At 37.9% G+C, this 27,581-nt stretch overlaps 1 protein-coding gene across 1 annotated transcript in view; it reads right to left on the minus strand.

The window, feature by feature from the left end:
* The window catches only part of COG5 (component of oligomeric golgi complex 5), a 367,764-nt gene that overhangs the window by 193,676 nt on the left and 146,507 nt on the right, over positions 1-27,581 (minus strand). The window contains exon 7 of the mRNA XM_065401879.1: positions 6,119-6,249. Within this exon, the coding sequence (XP_065257951.1) occupies positions 6,119-6,249 (131 nt within the window). The remainder of the gene's footprint in view (positions 1-6,118; positions 6,250-27,581) is intronic.

Genomic DNA, 27,581 nt, shown 5'->3' on the forward strand with positions numbered 1-27,581 from the left:
AAAAGGGGGGGGGCGGAATCTAGAGATTTCTATTTCAAACACCACTCAGAATTATCCTCAGAATAATCTCAAAATACTATATGTCTGTATTAAGATCCTGAGAAATGATAGATTATCAACCTGTATCAAAACATCTGATCAAATCCTGTGTGTATTTTTCATACATGTTTGAAGAGTGGAATTATATCTTCCTTTTTTATCACTTCCTTAAAAGAAATTAAATACTTTTTGTTTTGTAAATTTCAAACTGTCTTCTGATTTGTCTTCAAAATGCAAATTGTATAATGAACCGAGAATACAAGATTCAGTTCTAATTCCCATGGATCTTTAGTTGTTAGTTGGACACATGGAACAGGAAATGTTTACAATGCAGATTGCATTCAATAGAATGCCTTATCACCACGTTATTGATGGATGTTTTAACAAGCAATTTTTAATCATTTCCATGTGCAGTATATTGTGAGAAACAGAAAAATAATTTTGGGATTTTTATAAGAAGAATTTATTAGATGGGCAAAAAGCCACAATTCCACAATCAAGAAAGAGGACAACTTTGGCTATAACCCCATCCTGGTTTAGTGGTTAAGTGACGGCAACAAAAACCAGAGGGAATAGCAATTGATATAAATGAGAAGTTATGAACTGTAGAAAATTGATAAGGGAAGTTAAAGACATCAGGGAAAATCCATGGCTGGCAGTGCTAATGACAATAAGGAATTTTTAAAAGTAATATTAGAACAAAAGAAATCCTAGCAATGATATAGGTCCATTACTAGATGGAGATGGTAAAATTGATGATGATGCAGAGCAGGCAGAAATATTCAATAATTATTTCTGTTTTATATTTGGAAAGAAGGAGGGTGATGTATTTGTGTTACATGAGGATGATGAAGTATTTTCCGGTCCATTCGTAACAAAGGAAGGTGTTTAACATCTGCTGAGAATAAACATTTTGAAAATGGCATTGCTGGACAGTTTGCACCCAAGAGTCCTAAAAGAGTTGGCAAGGAGATCTTTGGCCCACTGATACTAATTTTTTAATAAATCTTGAAATACTGGGGAAATTCCAGAAATTGGAAGAGTGCTAATGTGCCAATATTAAAAAAGGATAAGTGGAATGATATAGAGAACTATAGGCCAATTAGCCTGACATCAATCCCAGGCAATAATAGAAAAGCTGATACAGGATTCAATTGATAAACAATTAAAAGATAGGAATATAATTGCCAGTCAACATGGCTTTATGGAAAATAGGTCTTGTCAAACAAACCTGATTTCATTCTTTTGAGATTACAAATTTGCCTGGCAAAGGTAATTGCATAATTATATAATGCACTTAGACTTGAAGTCTTTAAATCATGATTTGGGGACTTCAACAGCTGAGTCAAGGGAGAGAATTATTCCAGGAGTGGGTGGGTCAGCTTTTGTGGCCTGCATCATGCGGGAGTCAGACTAGATGATCATAATGGTCCCTTCTGACCTTAAAGTCTATGAGTCTCACACAATCATTAATTACAATTCTGTCCACAGTATCAACCCAGATCAACAGAAGCACAAACCTTTTTCAAAATAGCATGTAGAATACAAATTAGAAATATAAAATGTTCTTTGCATATTAATTTGTATAATCTCAAACCTTTCAGATGTACAATAGTATTACTTTTTAATAATAAACACACATCTGCATATCTACTTAATAATTTTGCCTTCTTTGCCTCAGTGTGAATAAGCTTTAGCATATGTAAAATACAGTAACAGACATGTAATTAAGTCTCCTTGTATTCACCTTGTGATTTATGTTCTTTAAGTTTCCAGCCCAACATTACATACAATTGTAAAGAAGCAGACCTCATTATAGACATTATCTAGCTACCTTTTTAAAACATTATAGTTAAATTCCCTTCTCCCTCAAGGTGGTTGAAAGAATACTCAGAAATAAACTGTTCAGGAAATACCACTTCTGCAAAGGTTTTCATAATATGACTAGATACTTTGGCATAGTATGCTAAAGATACATTCAATACTTGCCACCTGGTCTTGAGAACAGAACAACATTCAAAATCAAAGGGCTATAAATACAAAGGGCTATAAATTCAACTCACACAGACATGAATCATGATGGTTGCTAAGACAAAAAAACATCTGTTTAATATAGTAGAAACATAATCTAGAGTGTTTACTATTTAAAGAGAAATTCAGGACATAAAACCACAAACTACAACTACAGAATGTATATATACACATCCAAATTATTCCAAAGTTATCACATCAGAAACTACAAATGCACTATCTTCAGCTGCACAGAGGCGTGCCTGCTCAGAAAGGATCAAATAGGAAGTTGAGCTATTTCATGGCTTCTCTTATACAAAACACAAAAGAAAGAAGTAGGGAGAATCCCAACTCTCTTATGGTCAACATCCAGCCTTGAAATGTATGAAAAGTAAGTATATCTGTCACATAAATACATACAACTACAATGATAAAAAGTTCTAAACAAAGACATAGTATCTGTTGTTCATCTCTGTAATTCTATATTTCTCAGGACAATGGAAGGAAGCACAATCTTCTAAAGCAAATTATTCTCTTCATCAAGAAATCATTGAAGCAAACCAAGCAACATTTCATCATGACAGTTTCATCTTTCTTTTTCTTCTGATACAATTAAGCACTAATAAAGTTCTTCCAAACAATCCCCAGTTTGATTGGAAACCGGTCACTCGCTAAAGCACAACAGGCATCTACTCTAATAATCTCTTGATTATCTTGATACAGTCTGAAACGTCTAATAAAACTATCAATTCTTCAAATGAAGTGAGATTAATTTTCCTGGGGTTTGTCAGCCCTGTGTTAGTATTTAATATGAATAAAAAATTGTCAGACAAGGTCAAATCTGACATGTGAAAAGAACCCAAACTGAAAGGAGTAAACACTAATCTTAAAGATCTTTTTGCTATATTTACAATTAAGGCTGTCAATTAATCAGATAACTCACACAATTAATTCAAAAAAATTAATCACGATTAATCACATTTTTTATCGCAGTGTTAAACAATAGAATACCAATTGAAATGTATTCAATATTTTTGGATGTTTTTCTACATTTTCAAATATATTTATTTCAATTGCAATACAGAATACAAACTGTACAGTGCTCACTTTATATTATTTTTTATTATAAACATTTGCACTGTAAAAATGATAAACAAAAGAAATAGTATTTTGCAATTCACCTCATACAAGTACTGTAGTGCAACTTACAAATATAGACTTTTTTTGTTACATAACTGCACTCGAAAACAAAACAAAACAACCTAAAACTTTAGAGCCTACAAGTCCACTCAGTCCTACTTCTTGTTCAGCCAATCACTCAGGCAAACAAATTTGTTTACATTTGCAGGAGATAAGGCTGCCCGCTTCCTGTTTACAATGTCACCTGAAAGTGAGAAAAAGCATTGGCATGGCACTGTTGTAGCCAGCGTTGCAAGATATTTACATGCCAGATGCGCTCAAAGTTCATATGTCCATTCATGCTTCAATCACCATTCCAGAGGACAATGCATACATGCTAATGATGGGTTCTGCTCGATAATGATCCAATGCCGTAAGGACCAACGCATGTTCATTTTCATCCTCTGAGTCAGATACCACCAGCAGAAGGTTGATTTTCTTTTTTGGTGGTTTGAGTTCTGTAGTTTTCGCATTGGAGTGTTGCTCTTTTAAAATTTCAGAAAGCATGCTCCACACCTTGTCCCTCAGATTTTGGAAGGCACTTCAGATTCTTAAATCTTGAGTCGAGTGCTGTAGCTATTTTTAGAAATCTCACATTGGTACCTTCTTTGTGTTTTGTCAAAACTGCAGTGAAAGTGTTCTTAAAACGAACAATGTGCTGGGTCATCACTGCTGTAACATGAAATATATGGCAGAATGCAGGTAAATCAGAGCAGGAGACATACAATTCTCCCCTAAGGAGTTCAGTCACAAATTTAATTAATGCATTATTTTTTTAATGAGTGTCATCAGCATGGAAGCATGTCCTCTGGAATGGTGGCCGAAGCACGAAGGGGCATACGAATGTTTAGCATATCTGGCACATAAAAACCTTGCAATGCCGGCTACAAAAGTGCCATGCCTGTTCTCACTTTCAGGTGACATTGTAAACAAGAAGCGGGCAGCATTATCTCCTGCAAATGTCAACAAACTTGTTTGTCTGAGTGATTGGCTGAACAAGAAGTAGGACTGAGTGGACTTGTAGGTTTTAAAGATTTACTGGTTTTATTTTTGAATGCAGTTATTTTTTGTACATAATTCTATATTTGTAAGTTCAACTTTCATGACAAAGAGATTGCACTTCAGTACTTGTATTAGGTGAATTGAAAAATGCTATTTCTTTTTTACAGTGCAAATATTTGTAATAAAAAATAAATATAAAGTGAGCACTGTACACTTTGTATTCTGTGTTATAATTGAAATGAATACATTTGAAAATGTAGAAAACATCCAAAAATATTTAAATAAATGGCATCCTATTATTGTTTAATTGCGCAATTATTTTTTCTATTTGCTTGATAGCCCTATTTACAATAAAAAATTACTGCCTACTTCCTCTTAGGTATTGTTTTCAATAGGTTTTTTGCATTGGTGTAATACACACTAGGAAAGCCATACTGATGAAAGTCACAGTTCTGCTAAGACTCAGAGAGAGCTGAGTCCTGCAGGATAAGCTGAGGAGAGCCACTCTGCATTATGGGTTATATGGTAACGAGCCCTGTAACCCTGGCACTGGTTAACAGGTTATATGGTAAGAAGCCCTACAACCCCCACACTGGAAACAATTAAATGCCTGGTATAGGAGAGCAGGGGCGATGGGCAGATAGAACTCCTCCCCTGTGTTAAAGTTTAAAAAAAGATGCAGCCTGCCACTTAATTCCATGCTCTCATTTTGCTGCTGTGTCGACATCAAAACCTACCATAGACTGGCCTTAAGCAGGCAAGAAATCTCAGTGTAAGTATAAGTATGAGACTCAGGCTGGTCTTTTTTAGCACTCCATTATCTAGCACAAACAAATATGGTAAAGGAGTATTGCATATAATTGATGGTCTCATTTGTTTTTTTTCCTTTTTCCTATTAACTTTCAATAGAATTCCTCCACTTTATATCTTCAAAGCGATTAAGCTTAAACTAAGTCTTTAACCCTTAAATGTCACTGAAAATGTAGGGAACATTCGTGCTATTTTAACGTTTTTACTTATAATCGCATTCCTAATTTTTTAACATGACTAGAAAATTTTGTGAAAAAAAGCACACAAATGTCTTTTTCTAATATTCTTTGTTTCCCATAGAATACCAACTGACTACAGAACTATATTAGACCAACATTCCACTTACGATAATTAAGGGGCTTTAAATTTAAAATAAAGGGTTATTTTAATTATAAAAATGTAAATTTATTTTAAAAATACTAAGGCAGGAAAATAGAAAAATGCAGAAAAAAGCATAGATGGTATTGTAAATAGTTATATAATAATACATTTATTCAGGCCCTTTAAATTGCAGGTAATCAGATTTAGTATAAATGAATATAATTATGCACAATCATTCTGATACTCCTTAAAGTAGATTTTTATCTCAAAGTTTAAGATGTCTTTTAACGTTTTAATAGGAAAACTTCTGAATCAGTTAATTACACCAAAGCACAGCTAAATGGCAGCAGATTCTTTGCAATTCTCAGAAAATACATTTTTCAAATTCATTTGTAATGTTCAGTAACCTTAAATATAAAGCACAGAGCATTATGTTAATACAAAATATTTTCAATTAACAAACAATCCCCTTACCACAAAAAGAAGTTTGTTATTTTATGGTCTATAAAATACACATTTAATTTTTCTCAACTTTTTAGGCCCTTATTCTGCAAAATCTTATTTTTGTGAGTAAACTTATTAATGCAATTAGCCCCATTAACTTCTGTGAGAGTCCTTATGTGAGTAACAATTACTCAGATGAGTAAGATTTGTCAGGTTTGGTTCCTCAGTTAGACAATCTTATAGTAAACAGAATAATTAGCTTCAAAGTTCCATATTTATCTTTGCTTTTGAAAATGAAAAAAATGTATTTTACCTGAGTCTCTACCCCTTGCTCAAGTAAGCGTTTAGCCTGATTTTCAACCTCAAGTCGAGCTCTTGCAATAAAAAGCAGGTCATTTTCAATTACTTCTATTCCAGAGAGGTCTATCCCTTGCGAAAGATAATCTATAAAAGCAACAGAATTTAGGTAAAATTAAAAAATTCTGACATGTATGATCATGAAACATTTACAACATACAGGTATTTCTGACATTTTCACACGGTACTTGATGTAGCATGTATTCAAATAATTTATTGTATTAAACAAACTGAAAATCAAAGGAAAATTATTCAAGAAGAGAGCATTACTACAGTAATTTTACTGCACTCATTTCATAGCTTTCCTGTAAACCCAGACATTTCCAAATACGTGGGTGTTATAATTAAAGTGCAGAAATCATGATTTAGTTTGCAGCCGATATGTCAAAGATGACAGAAAAATCTATTTTTAAGTCAAAGAGGAAGGATGGTCAAATCTCTTTTCATTATTACAAGAGTGTTTATCTGTTGAAAAATAAAATTATGAGTGTTACTAAAGTCATCCCTATATCCACAGTTTCCTTCTTTCTAATCCCATTTGAAAAAAAGTCTCACCCAAATAAGGTATTTCCACATTTCTATTCTTTTATAGCTAACTTATCCAGAGGCCTGATCTTGATCCTCTCAGCAGATACAGGGCATTTTTATTTGTCTGTTCTAGTTCCCTTTGAGTACTTTCAAAAAAGAATCCCAGGAACACAACAAAAGCAAACATTGTATCATCAAGTCCTAATTTTACACTTTCCTTCCAGATTAGGCCATTATGAGTTTTCCATTTGGTGTGCGAAAATTGTTTCCTCCTGTTCACCAGTACTTCAGCAGACGATAACTGATCACTGCCAGTTGCTCTGTGGCACGGGTGCATACTACAAATGATACGGCAAACCATCTTTAACAATTTTACATCTAAATTAGGTGGGAAAAAATCTAATTTACACATGTCCCCCAGAATAATGCCCTAACAGATCATTTCTAATACATATAGTACATATCATAGATACCAGACAGAGATTATTTTTTAAAAGTATCTGAAGTATTCCCTTCCTTGTCCACCCTGACAAAACTCATATTGTGTGGCTTTCCAATACCCATAAACTGATTCACTGCCATCTCCCTCCCAAATTCATGCTGCCTTCCCTCCAAAACATTATGATATGCCTCCCTCAACTAATTTGTAGCCTTCTTTTCAAGCTGAGTGGAATGAAGGGAAAAGAGTAGGTTATCAGTATCTTCTCCCCTCCCATGCTGTACTCAATGTCGGAATAGAGAAGGAAGCCATGCTATGCTAAGGGCTGTCCTGGGCTCAGGAAGAAGTGGTCAGTGGAGCACCTCTCCTGCTTTTCCTTCCATCAGGTTCCCACATGGTACCAAAGCCGAGCAAGAAAGCATAGTTCAGCAGCCAGAGCAGCTCTCTTCCCTCCCTCCTATCTCCAAGAAGGGACAGCCTACCACAGGTGGGGCTGCTGAGCAGCTGCAGCCAAGTTGACAGAACAGTTGCTCAAACTGCTCCTGGCTCACAGAGGGTGTTGCTGCAAAGATTGCTGGCCAGTCCAGAGGAGATGGTGAATAAGAATTAGGGAGCACAGCCCCTCCTGCCTGCAGATTTAAAAAGGCAGCACTCCATTGGGTTTCATCTGTAAATATTCAATTTTTCCCCCCCATGGAAACATATTCTGCAGATGTCGACGGCAGTGATTCTGGCAAACCCCTAAGAAAACTTCCTACTTGCCACAGACAGACAATTAGGAGAGTACATTTTTCAAGTCCTAAATAAACAATACTGCCATTTCCTCACAAATCAGTCTTCAAATTAGGTTTCCTCATGCCAGCACAGTACATAGCATTTACAATACATCAGCAAATCAAATAAAAAATTGGTAGATCAGGGATGTGGCTATTGTGCTGAATTGGATACAATTACAAAAGAAGTCTTACAAATCCACACGCAGAAAGAGTAAGGAGAGTACAAATTGTATATGTTGATACAGTAAGATTTCTAAACTTAATATAGCTGAACTCTACAGAAACATAAAAAGATATGAAAGTTGATCACTTTTTTCAATGCGAATTCTGTGGCAATAGCCTGGTTCTCATGTCTGCTTTACCTGAACATGATGCAATTTTAAGTATATTCACTGGAAATACCCAAGCACACAGTGTAGCTAGCTAATCTGATATAAGGGCTAGGGATCACACTTGTACTTCTACTGTCTAAGCAATGAAGAAATAATAGAATGAAACTAAAATCATTTTATCCTACAATAACTGAATACGTTGGCATGTTGTCTAATGGTCAGAAAGCAGCCTAGTATTTGGTAGCTTATGTGTGCACACAAAGTCAAATGATAAAGTTCTGAGCAAAAGCAAAGAAAATAGTTAAGGTGGGTTTTCCTTAAAATAAATAATCAAGGAATAATTGTGGTATAATACACCATAACCTACCAATCTGAAAATAATTGTTTTTTCATTGCAACTGACACTTAAAACTTTCTAATTTCTTAAAACTGTTATTAGAGAGACATGGTGGGTGAAGTAATATCTTTTATTGGACCTGTGACACTCTTCACCCCATAATCACCATAGTGATATAATTATGACATGATTATGACATAATTATGATGCATCTTGTACAAAATGCGTCGTGTAAAGTGTCAATAGAAAAGTTATGGTTTGCTGAATAGGATTATCCTATTTGTATGAATGTATCATTTTTGTATCTGGAGTTATGATTATTGACTATGTATTTGTATTTCAAATGTGCATGCACCTGGTTAATACCCATAAAGCTTTACACACAGTCTGCCAGCACACTATGATTGGCCTATTCAAGTTGAATGGCACATCAACAAAAGACAATGGGCCATGGAGAAAGCTTATCTTCACCTGATGAACTGTCAGTCAGCCTATGGATAATGGCTACCATGACTCATCAGAGCATGCAAGGGCTTGTGACCAGTTCACATGACACTGAATTCCATTTTGGTACCTGTATTCTTCCACAAACTGGACTGGGAACTTGGCTTGGAACAAAGGGATTCCCGCCATTTGGAATAAGCTATAAAAGGGGGAAGTGACATCATCAAGGGGCCTCACTCCCCACCTGGAAATACCTGAGGAACAAAGACTGAACTGGAGGAAGTTCTGGTCCCAGGCAGGAAAGAAGGAAACCTGCCTGTGTATGAAACCTTGGTGGACTGTTTATGCTATCTAATAGGGTGAGACACTGCTTAATTCAAATCCTATCTAGTATATTAGGATTAGATTGTGTTTTTGTTTATTTGCTAGGTAATCTACTTTGATCTGCTTACTATCACTTAAAATCTATCTTTCTGTAGTTAACAAATCTATTTTATATTTTTACCTAAAACAGTGTGGTTTGAGTGAAGTGCTTGGGGAAAAATCTCAGCTCAAGACCAAGAGCTGATGCACGTCAACTTTCCTTTGTAGAAGTGGCAGACTGGGTAACAACTCATATACTGGCCAGGCTTTTGACCAAGATAGGACGATACAGCTCCGGAGTCGGAGGCTGGGGAGTATTTTGGCTGGAGCCTCTCTCTTGTTGGTTCATGCAGTGGCTGGCAGAGCATTCATGAACACAGCTGGGTGTGGACCCTCCCTGTGGATGTTTGTGTGAGGGCAATCTTGGAGGCCTTTGCAGCTTGTCACAATGTCACAGTGTGAGAGGGAACCCAGATTGGTAAGACAGAGGGCACAGTGGTACCCCAGTTCCAGGTTGCACCCCGGGGGGGGAAGGGATGGCTAGGGTGACCAGATGTCCCGATTTTTGTAGGGACAGTTGCGATTTTGGGGTCTTTTTCTTATATAGGCTCCTATTACCCCTCACTCCCTGTCCCAATTTTTCACACTTGCTGTCTGGTCACCCTAGGGGTGGCCCGTCACAGGACCAACTTCTGTTGGTGAGAGACGACAGAAGTTGGTCCAATAAAATATCCTGGGACTGATATGGCTACAAGACTACTTAAATTGTTATTAATTTAATTTATGATGTTATTATTTTAAATTCTTAAATTATTTCTTATGCATAGCATATATTATGGGATAATTTCATATAAAAGGACAAAACCGTCTTACTCCCATACATATTATGTAAACCTTAGTTTAAAAAAGTTGGGTTTTATTTTGACAGTAACTAAACTTCATGAGTGAAAACCTGGTCCTGTTAATGTCAATGAGAGTTTTGCCATTCATTTCAATGGAGACAGGATTTATTACATACATTTTTATTAGGGCTGTTGATTAATCACAGTTAACTCACACGATTAACTCAAAAAAATTGATCACAATTTACAAATTAATCGTGATTAATCGCCGTTTTAATTGCACTGTTAAACAACAGAATACCCATTGAAATTTATTTTGGTCTGCCATGCTTTGGATCTTTATCGAGCAGAACCAGTCATCAGCATGGACGCATGTCCTCTGGAATGGTGGCTGAAGATTAAGGGACATATGAATCTTTAGCGCATCAAGCACGTAAATATCTTGCCACACCAGCTACAACAGTGCCATGCGAAGGTCTGTTCTCACTTTCAGGTGACATTGTAAACAAGAAGTGGGCAGCATTATCTTCTGCAAATGAAAACAAACTTATTGTCTGAGTGACTGGCTGAACAAGAAGTAGCACTGAGTGAACTTGTAGGCCTTAAAATTTTACATTGTTTTATTTTTTGAATGCAGATTTTTGTGTGTGTGTGTATAATTCTGCATTTGTAAGTTCAACTTTCATGATAAAGAGATTGCACTACAGTACTTCCAATAGGGGAATTGAAAAATACTATTTATTTTGTTGTTTACAGCACAAATATTTGTAATCAAAAATAAATATAAAGTGATCACTGTACACTTAGTGTTGTGTTGTAACTGAAATCGATATATTTTTAAATGTAGAAAACAGCCAAAAATATTAAACAATAATAGAATACCATTTATTTAAACAGTGTGATTAATTGCAATTAATTTTTTCAATCGCTTGACAGCCCTAATTTTTATGTTTTATACACTTTGGTCACTTGAACCCATGATCTGTTGTATGTCTAACACTTTCTTTAATACTTATAAACTGCATCTTAATTAATTTAGTTATGTTATTAAATGTATATTAAAAATCAACCGCACAAAACACAACTACAATATGATACTGAGTCCAGATTAAAGTGCATAAGTACATTTTATTTTACGGGCATCTTATTTTGGCTTTAAAACGAGGTCGGAACTCAATGGCAAGTTAATGATTTATTATTTATTTTTAATATCAAATGCTTTTTAGCCATAGATATTTCTCATCTACTCACAGAACTGGAAAGCATTTTTTATCAGTAAAAGCAGTTAATGTTTTTAGAGAAGCGGCATGGTTTAGTGAACTGGGATTGGGGGCAGAAAATCCATTTTAATTCCCACTCTCCCACTGATTCACTATGTGATCTAGGGCAAATCTTTTAACCTTTTGGTTTCTCAATTTCCTCTTCTGCAAAATGGGGATAATCTTTACTTACCTTACAGAAATGTTGGGAGAGTTTGCTTGTTAGTGCACTGCTTCTCAAACCTTTCATTTTGTGGAATATCTCTATAAATTAGAGACAGAAAAGATCTAGGAGGGGTGATCTAGACCCTCTTCCTACCAATACAGGATTGTTCTGAACTGTACATTTATAGATGTTTTCTGTAGAAAATAGTGCTTACATCACTTCCCCTGGAAGAATACTCAACAGTCTAACTAACAGATACACCTCTACCTCGATATAACGCTGTCCTCGGGAGCCAAAAAATCTTACCGCGTTATAGGTGAAACCGCATTATATTGAACTTGCTTTGATCCACCGGAGTGCGCAGCCCCCCCCCCCCAGGAGCACTGCTTTGCCGCGTTCTATCCGAATTCATGTTATATCAGGTCGCATTATATCTAGGTAGCGGTGTACCATGGTCAGGACATTGCCCCCACACCACGCCCCACTCCAATATATACCTCTACCTTTTAAAAAAAAAAAAATATGACTCCACTGCTCTTCATTACAATCACTGTACTATGCTAACTAATTAATTTGCCTCCTTGATGTTCATGCCCTAGAAATAATTAGATTTATGGCCTCACTTAGCAAAACTCTTTTAATCTTCCCTAATAAACCAGCCGCTCCAGCCCCCCTATATTTTGTGTTACTTTTATCAACTCATTTAACTCTAAGAATTTGTCTGACAATAACGTGCTCAAAACTGAACACAAAACATATCAGGAGTCACATCACAACCATGCAGATGGGGAGTATTATTCCCCTGCACTGTGACACAATACAACTGTATATGCAACCCAGCATAACAAACTTAAAACAAGACTCGTGTAGTGCCACACGATAAAGCTTGATAATGCAGAGAGAAAACCTACCCGATCAACACTGAATGTCTAATAGGTTTCAGTTTAACAAGGACTGGCTGACAAATACTTTTGTATGTGGGTGTGTTTTAAGAACTGAACAGAGAGAAGGACGGATTACAGCAGAAAGGAACTCCTCCTGTAAAGGCTGCTAATGAAGTACTGTACACAATAGAGGTTTACAACACTGATTTTGCGAGGTGCAGCATGTCACTTTCCCCCAGATTACTGCCTACCAATTTTTTCTGTGAATATGCTGGCAAACCATAGGGTAACCTTGCTCCTGCATCCATTGAAGTCAATGGGCGTTTTGCTACTGATTTCAATAAGGCGAATGATACTCTTAAGGGTGAGGAAACTAAAGAGGTTCAGAATCTGTTCTCTGAAACTGACACACCAAATTAATGCATAACTTCAGGTAAAATGGGATAAAGGAGGCATGGGTATAGCCAGGGCCCCTCATGCCCCACCATCACAGAATTTGCTGTGGATTCCTTTCATCGTACCACAGAACTGTGCTCCAGAAGCCAAGCTTTTGTTAAACAAAATTAAAATATGGCTCTGATCCTTGCTTCTCACAGGAAAGCCTGCAGAAGGGGCCAAAGGAGAGAAAGCCTCCCCTATTGTCTACTGCCCTTCCCAGAGAACCAACCATGGGGCTGACCACCAAACTGCCTGGATCTGCTAGTTTTAACATATGATTGCAAGATATAAGCAGGAAGCCAGGGCCTCCTGTGGGAGAAAGTGTCCCTCCGCAGAAGCTCTGGCCCCAGTTGTTGACACCACACTACACCGAGACTGCACTTCCAGGACCCTTCCCTGGAGAGACAGTTGATAAGTAATAAAAATATTGTTTTCCCTCAGAGTTCCACTGGGCTGCTGGGTGGACGTGCATCCCAATTCCTGGTCCTCCCACTCCGATTCTGGCCCATAGCCCAGCCTCCACTCTTCATGTGGCCAAGGTGTGCTCTGTCCAGTCTGCATACTAAAGGTCACTGCCCCTTGCAGACCTCGACCTTGTGTTCCCTAGCCCTCAAACTTTGAAAATTCAAACTGAGCATAAACAGATGCACTAATGTCTTCCTGAGTCCACAGCCAGCCCAAACAGCAGCTCTGAGAAGTGTACCCTGTCCCAGTCATCTCAGTCAAGTGTGAATTCTGAAACCTAAAGATGGTAATGTAGAATGTCAGCTTGGGTACCTATTTCAGTGGTGCTCATTTTAGAAAAAAAAATCCAGATAGCATGCTTCCCTCACAATTTCAAAATGCTCCCATGTCTCCCCAGGTGCCAGAAGTGAAAGCCAACCCCTGCCCAAATGCCAACACCTCCAGCTTCCTCCCTGAAAACTTCTACAATGAAATTATGTATCGTTGTCAATATAAAGTTATGTGCAACATCAAAAACAGAAAGCATGGGGACAATGCATTTCAATGGGACTCCAAAGCAGAAAGGTCAAAATGTGCGCAGGATTCGGGGCTAGATTAGCTGCTGGAACTGTTTTTAGATTAGTGCTGGTACTCTTACTGGTTGAGAAGGTCACATGACCTTTAAAAAGGAAAAAAAAAAACCTCTAGGGACAATGTCCCCACACTAGAAACATCTATAAGTGTTTTTCTGCCAGTGCTAAAAACAATGGAAACTGTAACGTAGGCAGGAAATGTGCCTTTGCCATCTAAACAGACAACATAGCTATAGACACGTCCATCCCTTCTCTACAATAAAGCCTCTCCCACTGGTAGCACGAGCGGAGCTGAACTGGTGAAGAAAAACACTTAACTTTCTCAGCATAGGCAAAGCCAGATAGTAACCACAAACACAGCACATTTAGAACAACATTTTTTCTAAAAGGTAACAATGGTATATATACATCTCAGCCTGGCAATTTTAGCTGATAGAAAAAAAATTTGTCCTGAAGAGTTTGAAAAGCTACCTCCAGTTACTTAATCCAGAGATTAACAAACCTTGAACTCGTGCTTCAGGCACTGTATCCCACGGTCAGTCATGTCTGCTCCCCATTTACAATCAATATCCATAGACTCACGGTCACAGAAGTTTGAGAAGAAGAGAACTATTAGTGGTTCAGTTTATTGCCCAAACAATGTACAGAAAGAAAGGCTGGTCTTCCAGTGAAAGTAGTGGACTCAAGTGATCAGGGTTCAGTTCCTCTGTGACCTAGCCCAAGTCATTTACTCTCTCTATACCTCAGTTCTCTATCTGTAAAATTAGGTTAATAATACTTCCTTTCTCTCATCCTTTAACCGTCTTGTCTGTTTAGATCAGGGGTAGGCAACCTATGGCACGTGTGCCGAAGGCGGCATGCGAGTTGATTTTCAGTGGCACTCACACTGCCCGGGTCCTGGCCACTGGGGCTCTGCATTTTAATTTAATTTTAAATGAAGCTTCTTAAATATTTTAAAAACCTTATTTACTTTACATACAACAATAGTTTAGTTGTATATTATAGATTTATAGAAAGAGACCACCTAAAAACGTTAAAATTTATTACTGGCACGCGAAACCTTAAATTAGAGTGAATAAATGAAGACTCGGCACACCACTTCTGAAAGGTTGCTGACCCCTGGTTTAGACTGTAAACTCATGTATACAAATGCAGCCCCAAACTCATTTTGGGCCTCTAAGGACTATTGTAATACCAATAAAAAATAAACAACAACAGCACAAACGGGATGAGTGAACTCTTTGTTATTGATGCTACTATTGAGCTTACTGTAATGTTTTAACACTGAGTATATGAACATATTTTTGTCAGAGAGGTATTTGTAATAGTTTATGGAAAGTTGAAATTCTGTCTTAAAATTATAAGTTTGATGAACAATATACATAATGGTTTATAAAAAACACAAATAAAAACCTTACGTGTCCCATAATATGTTGACATTGCTAACCCAGTAAGTATCACACCTTATTAAGCTTGGAGTGCACTGCTGGAAACATTTTGGGGACTTAAAATACAGACTACCTGATGAATCCCTTCATGAACAAAAATATTATATGCTAAAGAAAAATACACTGAGCACTAGGGATTAGTGACATTTATAATCTATATCAACCTGAGAAAGGGTTGGGACTTTAGGTCTCTTAAAGGAAGAGAGATTTTGGTCATTAGAATTCCAAATTTTCTTGGTTTACTAAATCTGAACAGCTTTTCTAATCTACCAAAAGAGATGCTGCTTAATTATGTGCTTTCTTTAAACCAACATTTCCCAGATAGTTATATAACAGGAGTTTAGCTGAGCGAGATAAACCTGACATCAGTACAGCATGTTATGTAGTAAAACAATATCCTGAGCCAAATAGCTGTTTTTGTAACTATTCAGATGACTCCAAAACTTGGAATCTTTCTATATTTGTGATTTCAGTTTCTGACCTCTAATGCTATCCGACAACTTCATATAATGAAGATATGATGGGGAAAATGCAAGATTAAAACAAAACACTCACTGAGAGTTGTAAATAATGATAAATAGAAAATCTATGAGCATAAAGACAGAATCCGTATGTGCTTCATACAAAGCACATAAGTGATGTTGTACCTTATATTACAACTGTATTGATCTTGACCATTCACTAGAAGGTAGCAAACAGAAACGTACTAATAGCAATGGTGCAATAACAAAAGGAGAACCAGGAAAGCAAGAAGTAAACCAATATGATTAGATGACAAGGCTTGAGAGCTTATTCAAGTCAAACAGAAATCCTTCAAAATTTGGATATGCAGCACCAGTAAAGCCAATAAGCAGGAGCATAAAATTACAACATACAATATGGAAGAGGGAAATTAGAAGGGCTAAAATTGATTTTGAAGAGCAAATAGCTAAAAATGTAAAAACAACAGATTCTTTAGGTATGCCACTAGCGGGAAGTCTGTGAAATAATTGATGGGTCTGCTGGATCAGCAAGGGTTAAAAGTAAAGACACTGCTGAAAATCAATATTATATATATATATATACACACACACACACACACACACACACACACACATACACACACACACACACGTCCTCCCCATCGACATGCACTGGACCTGCTCTTTTCTGGTAATAAAGATGAAGTTCTACAAGAGATTGAGGTATCAGAAGAGGAAGTGTTGGAGCAAAAATGATAATTTAAAAAGCAGTAAGTCACCTCATAGGCCCAGATGATATCCCCCAAGAGTTCTGACAGGGCTTAAGAATGAAGTGGCTGAGAAGCTAACAAAAATGTGTGAGTGCTTATTAAAACAGCTACTGAACCGGAGGGTTGGAGGGTAGCAAACGTTGTACCTATGTGACCCAGAGAATTTAGAGATCAGTAATCCTTACAACTGGAGCTGGCAAGTTGTTTGAAATAACTAAAAACAGAATATTATATCCTGCTATTTCAGATGTTTTAAGACTAACCAGCAGAATTTCCACAAAGGAAAATTTGATTAGATTTTTTTGAATTTATTTAGAGCTCTAGAAGGCCTTTGACTAGGACCCTTGCAAGAAGCTACTAAAAAAGCTAAGTAGTCGTGAGTGTATTATAATGGATCAAAAACTGGCTAGGAGATAGAAAACAAAGGACAGGATTGTATGGTCAATTTTGATCATAGCAAAAAGTTAACAGCAGGGTGCCTCAAGATTCTATACAAGGCCTAGTGTTTAATATATTTATTGACAATCTGGAAATGGGGGTGAGTAGCAAGGTAGCAAAATCTGCAGGTGGTACAAAGTTATTTAGGTTAGCCATGATCGGCGAGGACTATGAGGAACTTCAGAGAGACCCAAACAAGCTATGCAACTGGGTAGCACAATAGTAAATATTCAATGTTGATAAATGCAAAGTAATGCATTTTGGAGAGAAAAAATTGAACTATTCATACACCTTATGAGGTTCTTAGTTAACTGTATTAACTCAGGAAAGGAATCTGGGTATTATTGTTGACAGCTGAATGAAGAGTTCTGCTCAATGTGCAGTTGTAGTAAAAAAAGCTAACAATGTTAGAATGCATATGGAAATGGATGAAAAATAATATGGAGCATATTAAAATGCCATTATATAAATCAATGTTGTGGCATAATCTAGAATACTGTGTACAGTACTAGTCATCCCATCTCAAAAAGAATTACAGCATTAGAGGGCATCCAGAAAAGGACAACGAATATATGAGGAAAAACTCTCATATGACGAGATTGAAAAGACTGGGATTGTTTACCTTAGAAAGGAGACAAGTAAGAGAGAACATGATAAAAATATGTAAAATAAATCAATAGTATAGAAAGGGCAGATCAGGAGCTTCTGTTCTCCCTGTCACATAACACAAAAGCAAGGAGGTACTCAGTGAAATTAAATGGTTGCAAATTCAAAACTGATGAAAGGAAATACTTTTCCACAAAATTCATAATGAAGCTGTGGACCTCAATGTCATAGGAAGCCATTGAGGCAAGTGTTTAGCAAAATTCCAAGAAGAACTGAACCTTTATATGAAAAAGACTATTCAGAGTTATATTAGTTAATGTTTACAAATTTGGGAAGGGGTAATAAACCTCAGGCCTCAAACCAATCTTTAACTACAAGGATTAGGAGGAGATCAAATGTGGGGAGTAGATTACCCTACATCTACCCTACCCTACATCTGCCTACGGTGAGGTTTCTCGCACCTTCCACTGAAGCAACTGGTGCTGGCCACAGTTGGAGATGAGCTATTGGACCAGATGGACCATGGGTCTGTTCCAGTAGGGCAATTTTTTATGTTCCTAATAATAATGCTAAGTATAGGACTGGTTGGTGAAAGAGGAAGTTATTGTATGGTTAGGATTACAAACAGTACTTGATTTATGGTTCTGTCATATAGTTGAAACTCTTCAGGGCAAACAATATGTCGATCTCTGGAAGTACCATGTAAATTTATGGTGCTATGTAAGTTACTCCAAATAAGACAGATACCACAGTATGTTGGCATAATTTACTACATAACAATTTCAATAAATGTAAATCCCGGGAACCGCACTGGACAATGATAGTAACTCCTGTGAATAATGGACTTGTATAGTGGCCAGTAGTTTAATCAAGAATTGCAATAACATCAGTGCATTTTTACGGACTGATTTATTAGGAAAGAATTGTATTTCTGAGCAGTTAAACAGAAGAATATATTTTTTAGATATTTCAGCCTTAGCACACGATGCCTACGAGAAACAGCATTTCACCAGTGTACTGTAGAGACTTCACTAATGGCATATTTGTTCATCAGCAGTACTACATATCTGCAAATTATGGGGAACCAGGATACAGAGTAGAAAATGAACAAAGGACAACATAACACATTAAAGCTTTTGGAACAACAGAGAGAACCACACATTAAAAAGCAACAATATGACTTAAAGTACTGTACTAAAGCTCGAGTCTAGTTGTCCTGTAGTCAGTCAGTTAAAATTGTTGAAACTTTCATTATTCAGGTTAAAATTTTCCAGGCTTAGTCTCTTTCCAAAAGGTGAGTTTTCATTTGGAACTGTGAGCAAAAACAGTGCAGTCATTTTTAAGTATGAAAAAAAAAAAATTTAAAGAAGGACTTTCCTCATAAAATTCTTGCAGCTCCTCTCCGCTTTAAACAGTTCTGCTGCTAAAACTTCTGTGCACAAATACTTGAAATATGGTATCAAAATACCCTCCTGCAACTAAAATGTGTAAGTGCTCCAATGAAAACTGGTTTTTGTTTGACCAAATTATCCTTTGAAAATTGCACTTCATGCATGCAATTGAGTTTTTAGTATTTTAGCAACATTTAGCATGGCAGTAGGGCTGGATTACTGGGGCTACACACTGCATGGGGTTGGCTGCTCCCCCTAGTGCTATGTGCTCTAGTCATAGAGCCCCAGTAGAGGGTATGACAGCTGAGGCAGCCTCAGGACAGTTTCTCACAGGTATTTCTAGTGGTGAGTGAGAGAGAGAGAGTATGTCAGTTGCTTATGTCTCTGCCACCTGGAGCAGGAATTAAAGAAGATCTAGAGCATTTGTGACAAAACCAAACAGTTGGAAAATATACAATTCAATCTCAAATAAACTGTAATTTGTACCAGTAATTAACCACATACACTTTATTCCACACTGTTACACAGGTCCCTGCCATACACATTCTTTTATCTTACCTGGCTGCTTCACTGTAGGGGAAAGACCTAAACTTGTCTTCATTGATATTAAAGAGCATCTAGATAAGGAGGAAATGGTTTTCTCCAGCATGGTGAAACAAATGGCTTTAGAAAACTCATATGTGTGGGGTAGGGGTTGTCATGCCTACCATACACTTGGGTTTGTTTTTTTCTGTTTCCAAAATATGACTATCATTGGACTGAACAGAGAATTTATTTTATGTTATAAATACTTCCTACCTAGTACTGTTATCATCATCTATGACCAATCCCTCCCACAGTGGAAAGTTGTGCATTTCTCAGAGGAGGGTGCGTTTCTGAGTTTATGCATGCATTAAAAGAACAAGAATAATATTGGGGGATGAGTGAGGAAAATTGATTATCTATTTTTAAGAGCATATGAAAATAGAGTTTTATGCATCTTGATGGAAGAGTTAATTCTTTTTGTTCTCTCAGTCTGGAAATCAGATGCCAGGCAGGATCTGGAACTGATGGAAATGAATTTACTTCTATTTTTATCATCATCACTGACTTGACAACGAGCACCATATTTTGGAGGCATTCCTGTGAAAATGCCATGATTCAGAAAATAGCTTAAAAGCATCAAGACAAACATTACTTAGGTCTAATTGCAAGTTATGCCTCAGAACTCCCACATTCACTTAGGCTAAAACAGTGGGGTTTGAACTTCTTTAGCTCCGCCCCCTTCCAATTTTTTCTAATACACGTAGATGCGTGACCTCATTGAACATTTATTACTTTCATTCACTGTACCAACCAGCTTCATATTCTTTTGCTAAGTGAGCTTTGGGGTTTTTTTCCTAACAGAGGCAGATCGGCTAGGAAATATCTCTTTTTTCCCCAGCCTTCCCTATCAGAATACTGCGTAACATACGGGATGGGAAATAAAACCCTTTAATATTATCCGCTTCTGTGAGGTAACCCTGCTGGCACTGACTTATCCCAGCATCTTAAAAGGTGCTTCTGAAAAACAACAGGATATACATATATATAGCTTTATGAATGCATTAGGAAAACACATACACACAGTCATACAGAGTGTTTGTGTGCTAAGAGGGGGGCGGTGGTGTTTGCATACTAGCACAAATTTATTTTATTGTAAAAATCTGGCATTAAAATTATTTAATGTGTGAAACACATTAATTTGTTACTCCTTAAGGCTGGAGTAAGATAGATGGAATTACCGCTGGGAAAAAGAATTCCAGCCCCCCAAGGAGATCCCTAGCACATACCCAGTTGTTCAGTCATTGACAGCTTACTATTTCATATATTTGAGGAACTGATATATGTGGGTACGATGCCCTCACTGTATGCTATGCAGTCTGGTGATCCTGCACTTTTCCAAGCAAAAACAAACAACAGTTAATCTGCTTTGTAAAATTCTTTCTGTTCTACCACAAAGTCCAGGCACAATGTGTGAACTTTTTGATGTGCCATAGACACTATTAATATTATTATGGTGAAAGGATCTAATGGCTGCTGGCAGGTGAGTCTTGAATGCAAAGACAATCACTGATTTCATCAAAGCCAGTGGATGCACAAAGCACTTTCAGGCTCAACGGAAGGAGGAACAAGCTACGTTATGTAGGAAGAATAGCTGGGAGCTATGAGTCTACCACATGAAGCAATAGGCTGCGTGGCAGGTCAGAGCTGAGCCATGTGGACTGAGGGGTTTCCCAGGTTGCAACACACTGGTTAGGATACTGGTTTGCAGCCTGTGTGTGTGTGTTTTGGACAGAGAAAGCCTGGAGAGGACTTGCGAGCATGATCCTGAGAGGAAGAAGAGAGACAGGACAGATGTTGCTGGAGTGACAGATTTGGGGATTTCTGAGCAAGGAAACAGCCAGAAACAGAACTTTGTGTACATTTTTTCCTAAATAAATAACTTTTCACCAAGAATATAACTGACACATACCCCTTTCTTACTCTAATGGAAACAACCCTGTAAGGCCCTGGATTTTGGCTATTCACGGGGGCCAAAAGGACAACAATACATTCACACTGCAATAACTTTATTATGGTTAACAGCTGTAACTGAATGAGAAAAATGTGAAAAAGCAACTTTAGGAATTCTCAAACCTTTTCATAGTTTGAGCCACATCTTGCAAATGACAAGGGCAGAGAGATTAGATGTGGGCAAGTGGCAGCAATTTTACTAAAACTTAAAAGGCAAATCAAAGTAACACCTATAGACAAGCCCATCTCTCACCCCAGCAACAAAAGAGGCAGTGAAAGAGTGACTGGTGCAGTTATACCACTGCACTGTTTCAGTCTGCCTGTATCCATTTGTTGTGTCTTGTCTTAGATTGTAAACCCTTTGGGGCAGGGATCATCTTTTTGTTCCGTATTTGCACAGCACTTAGCATAATGGGGTCCTGGTCCATGACAAGGTCTCCTAGACACAATGGTAATATAAACAAGAACAGAGGAAACAGCTGCCCCCAATGTGCTTACCCTGCCTTTGATGCTCAAAGTTCAGATCACCCTTACTGTTCTGGGCCTTGCAAACCAGCTTCTACCTACAGTCTTGATGGGCTCATGCAATGTCATGGCTTAATCAAGGCCTGCAACCCTGCCAGTTTCCTTGCAAATCCAACCTCCTTTGGCACAAACAGTGGTCTGATGCCTAATTTACCCCTCAGCTTCCAGGGAGTTGGGAGACCCAGCCACCAATCCCAGTTACTCTAGCTCACCAATATTAAACTGACCCCAGTTATCAAGAAAAGTCACCTGTAATTTCAACCCTTTTGAAACACACCATACCATTAATTTAACTGAAGCACCTGAATACCCAAATGGAGAAGTTCATGCCTATGAAACACAATCCACACAATAATTTCAAAGTTCAAAAGGCATCTGTAACCCAAACAAACCTCAGATCCCTGTGATTATCTGATATACAGCACGTAACCCTGTAAATATAGTTGAATTTGACACAGCCAATGTAACCATTAGCATTTAAGGGAGGGAGTTTAGATATTTGTGGCGGCAGAGCAGGAAGAGGCCTTCTCCTGATGCTCCCAACGAAGGGAGTTTAGTTGCCCTCCTAATCCTGTAGTCCAGCATTAGCTGAGATGGTCAGCACTTTTTCATAAAGATATTATATGGAGGTATCCACCTCTCCTCTCATTCAGGATTGCATGTGTCACCTACTCACTCATTCATAGTCATGCAACATCACTGGGGCATCTACATCAATTTCTGAGATGGAAAAATAAAGTATTGATGTATTTTTGAGTTTCTTGTGTTAAGCATTTTGTCCTTTTTGAAAATGGATGTCTGTAGAAAAACGGTGTGAGCAAAGAGGAGTCAACACTGTGTGATCTGACATTTGCAGAGCAGTTTGGGACCCTCTGAGACAGAATATCACAATAGTAGAAATTTAATGTTATGTGTAACAAAGTGTTCACCTCTCTTTTGCTATCCCGCTGCCTTTGAAAGAGTACACAAGGTTTAAGACCTAGAAAACTAAAACTCACTCCAGCTTCTTGCGAGAAAGAAAATCTTTAAGAATCGTGATCATCCAGGCATGCTCAACAGCTCCAAAACCATTTTGGTCTAGCTAAGACAACATTTTTCTGATTTCTCCATGATGACAAATTACTGAGGAAAGATCTCCAACTCTGATGTCATCTAGTGACTGAATTAAACCTTTTTAAAAATTAAGTATATTTTCGGTCTACATCATGTAAACTCAGAAAAATTAAAGAAAAAGTTTACAACACCAAAAGGCAAAAAATCAGATATGCAATACATCTCTAATATTTACATCTATAGCATAAGGCAAAACGAGATATTGTCATTTGCACTAATATATTTCTGTATCATCTGAAACATTTTACCCACCTTTGTAGCTTATATATGATCATGTTATATATTATTTCAAATACAATCAAAGATATCATCAGTTCATACTTGTGCCAGCATTCCACCACATTCTATTCTTCTAATTAAAGATTATTATTATTATTATTATTCATTAAAGATTCAAGATTAAAAAAACACTCCCTCCACAATCAACCTACTGTGGCTTCACTTACAGTAAAAGTGACAGCAATAATCTCAGGAGATAGCCAGATTTTCAAACTCATACTGGAGTTATTTTAGAGATACTAGTGCTCTCCTGGAAGCTGAGTCAATGAACCCAAAATTAGAGCCTTCCAAATATCCCTCCAGGAATTCTTTGCGGGTATATAAAAGTCATATGCTTCACTGATCCCCAGGTAAACCTAGTTGTCCCAACTGCCCTAAAACACACACATGTAAACAGACTTAATAGAAGCATGGATGCAAAGTCACGAACAGCATATGTGTGAGAAATAAGGAGATAGAAAAGAGGGGGGATGAAAGAAAGGATTAGCAAAGAGAAAAGAGGCACTGGGGAAAATGGTACGGGAATATATGAGAGGAGGAGGAAGAGATGGGAATGGCAGAAGAATAAATAAAAATAAGGAAGAGAAATTGGGGATAGAGAAAAGAAAGAGTGGGAAATGCAAAATGATACAAAATCCCATCAGTATGTACAGGCTGGACTTGTTAATTAGCAAGAATCATATAGTACATATCAATAATTTTCCACTTCAACAGTTCCCTCCCCTAACCAATTCAGTAGTGCGTTACTTACTAACCTATGCCCACTGCATTCCCACTCAAACTTCAGGAGAACATCCAAGACTGGGAAACAAAGGAACTGCCAAGCTTTTTATATAAATCTTCAAATTGCAAATACACATCACTCAGAATGTAACAAAAGTTCCTTGCAGAATATTTCTTAAATTCTAGTTGATGTACAATACACAATCCCTCCCTGAAACTATGCTTCATATCAGTATGAAAGTAGCACAAAGTGGGGGGGGGGGCACTCACTTCTGCAGGAAATAACTGTATTAATGACATATTGCAGTCACATCATAAACTCATATCATAGCAATTATAATTTCCACCTAATTGGACTGCTCCATTGGCTGAAGAATGACTTCTTGTTTCAGGAAAGAGACGAGGGCTCATCTAAGCAAAGGTATTTGCCACAGTGTTTTTGATTTACCAAAGCTCCTAGTATGACTAACTACTAAAAATAAGGAAATATTGCACGGTGTAATATATACTTACATGGTGGACTGTCATGTGTCACCGGTCTTGAACCTAGGCATGGGGTTGCCAAGCAAGAGCCTTACCCTCTGTGCCACTGCACCACAAGGTCAGATGCGGGAACTGCAGCTAACACTCAGGGGTGCTGGAACAATTTGTATAGTGGGGGTGCTTAAAGCCATTGAACCAAACTGTAAACCCTGTATATGATGGAAACCACTTCAAGCCGGGGGTGCAGTAGCACCTCCAGCATCCCTTGTTCCAGCACCTATGCTAACACCCCACTGCCAGAGGCTACATCTATTGACTCAACTGGGTCAGGTGACTAGTAGCAGACAGCTCATTGGACATGACCAGGCATAAAGCTTCCTGTTCCTGTCCCACCCCTTGTTTGAACAACTAGTTGCCAGACCTGCTGCTGACCAGAGACCCTAAGATCAAGTTCCTGCCTCTTTGGCCTGGTCCTGCTCCTTGCTCCTGTTTCAAATCCTTGTTCCTTTCCCTAATTCCAGTGACTGATTCCTGCTTGACCCTTGGAGTGACTTCTGACTCTAGTTCCAGCAGAATCCTTGGCATGGCTACTGACACTGACCTTTGGTGTGGCTCCTCACTCTGATTCTGGATTGATCCTTGTTGTGAATTCCAACTGTGACCCAGCTCCCACCGCAGCTCTAACCAGGTCAGACCGCCCCGTTACAGGCCCTGAAATTGGCCTGACAGTACCAATATTTGCATGGCTTTAAGCATTTTAAATTTATCATTTCACAGTCAAATGGCATTTTTGAGCAAACATTGTATACGAGGCAAATATTAATATAAATTTCCATAAATTCTACACTGTGCTGAAACTAATGTAAACAATTATAAGAAAATGAAGGAAAACTTATGATCTATACCAAGATCTTCCAGAAATGTTAATAAATTCCCTTAATCTGTCCTCTCTTTGAGACAGCAGGGAGATCAATGCAATTATTCTTGGTTCTAAATGTCATCAGATTTAATTACTAAGCAAAAATAAAACAAACAGGTACTTAATTGTTCGGTGCCTAATGAACTGCTGAATTGCTACAGAAACAGGTATTGTCTAGGGGTTTAGGAACAAGATAGTTCAGTGTTTCCCAAACTTGTTCCGCCGCTTGTGCAGGGAAAGCCCCTGGTGGGTCAGGCCGGTTTGCGTACCTGCTGCGTCGGCAGGTTTGGCCAATCGCGGCTCCCAGTGGCCTTGGTTCGCTGCTCCAGGCCAATGGGAGCTGCTGGAAGCGGCGCGGGCCGAGGGACGTACTGGCCGCCACTTCCAGCAGCTCCCATTGACCTGGAGCAGCGAACCGCAGCCACTGGGAGTCGCGATCAGCCGAACCTGCGGACGCGGCAGGTACACAAACTGGCCCAGCCCGCCAGGGGCTTTCCCTGCACAAGCAGCAGAACAAGTTTGGGAACCACTGAGATAGGGAATCAAGTTTTCCAGTCATAGTCATACCAACTATCTGCTGACTTGTGCAAGCCAGTTAAATACTCTGCCTTAGTTTCTCATCCGTAAAATAGGGATAACACTTACTGAACTACTGCATTGTAAGGATAAGACTATATTTGTATAGCACTTTGAACATGAAAGCCAATCTGAGTCAAATCCTGGTCAACTGAAGTCAATGACAAAAATTCCCACTAACTTCAATGGGATCAGGATTTGGCCTTATATAAATTGGAGTGAAATGGAACAGGGGTGTGTATTTGTCAATTCCACGGAAGTATGTGGTTCTCTAAAAACGAAAACACACATGCTTATGTGCCTCGCTGAACCAGGGACATATTCAGATAAATTTGGGTGTGAAATGAATGTACATGGCCCATGGCAAACTAGGAGAGATGCTCATCTAAAATATTTTAATTCACAATGTCAATGACTAATGCCCTGTTCCTGCAAAGGCTTGGGAAATGTCTATACTACAAAGCCCATTCCTTAAAGGGTAGACACAGCATATGCTGTGGAGGAGGAGTTCTGCTGGCATAGTAATACCACTTCCCTGAACAATGTTAGCTATGCTGACCGAAGCACTCTTTTGTCAGCATAGTTATATGTATAGTGGGGGTTTCGCCAGGACAGCTGTATTGGCTAAAGGGGGGGATTTTTTTCACACTCCTAGTTGACATAGCTATGCCAGCATAACTTTGAGGGTAGAGTAAGTCTAATACTCATCAATAAAATTAAGCATGATGGTAAGTGTTTGCAGAATTGGGACCCAGCAATCTTCAATAATCTTAAAGTAGTGGCTGCTCACTTCTAGTTGTATTTCAACTATTTCTTTTAGGGAAAAAAAAAATCTTTACATGATTCTTGTAAATCTCTTTTTCATGTAAGGATATACACACAAATGGATATTTTGGAAGATATAGAAAGCCTGGTTCACCTCTAATTTACCTGAGTGTAAATCAGGAGTAACTTCAATTAAGTCAATGTTACATTGGTGTAAAACCATGTTACGTAAGTTCATAATCAGATCTCTATTGTAGATTTCTTAGTTTCAGAGGTTTCTGTTTACCAATTGCTAAAATACCCTGGTAATTGGTATAGTATAAGTCTAGATTAGATAATATCAGCTAAAGATTTCATGGGGTATAACTTTCTGATAGAATTAAATAAAAAGGATGAATCATACCATTATGTTGTCCTTGTATCAAAACTGTCACCATTTTTTGCTCTACACATCTAGTTATGACTTACATCCTACTTCTACCATTCTCCTCTCCTCATGGTTCTCTCTCTCTCTCTCTCCTCTTTGTATACTTCCTTTTAAC

The sequence above is a fragment of the Emys orbicularis genome, chromosome 1 (assembly GCF_028017835.1).
Source record: "Emys orbicularis isolate rEmyOrb1 chromosome 1, rEmyOrb1.hap1, whole genome shotgun sequence".
NCBI lineage: Eukaryota > Metazoa > Chordata > Testudines > Emydidae > Emys > Emys orbicularis.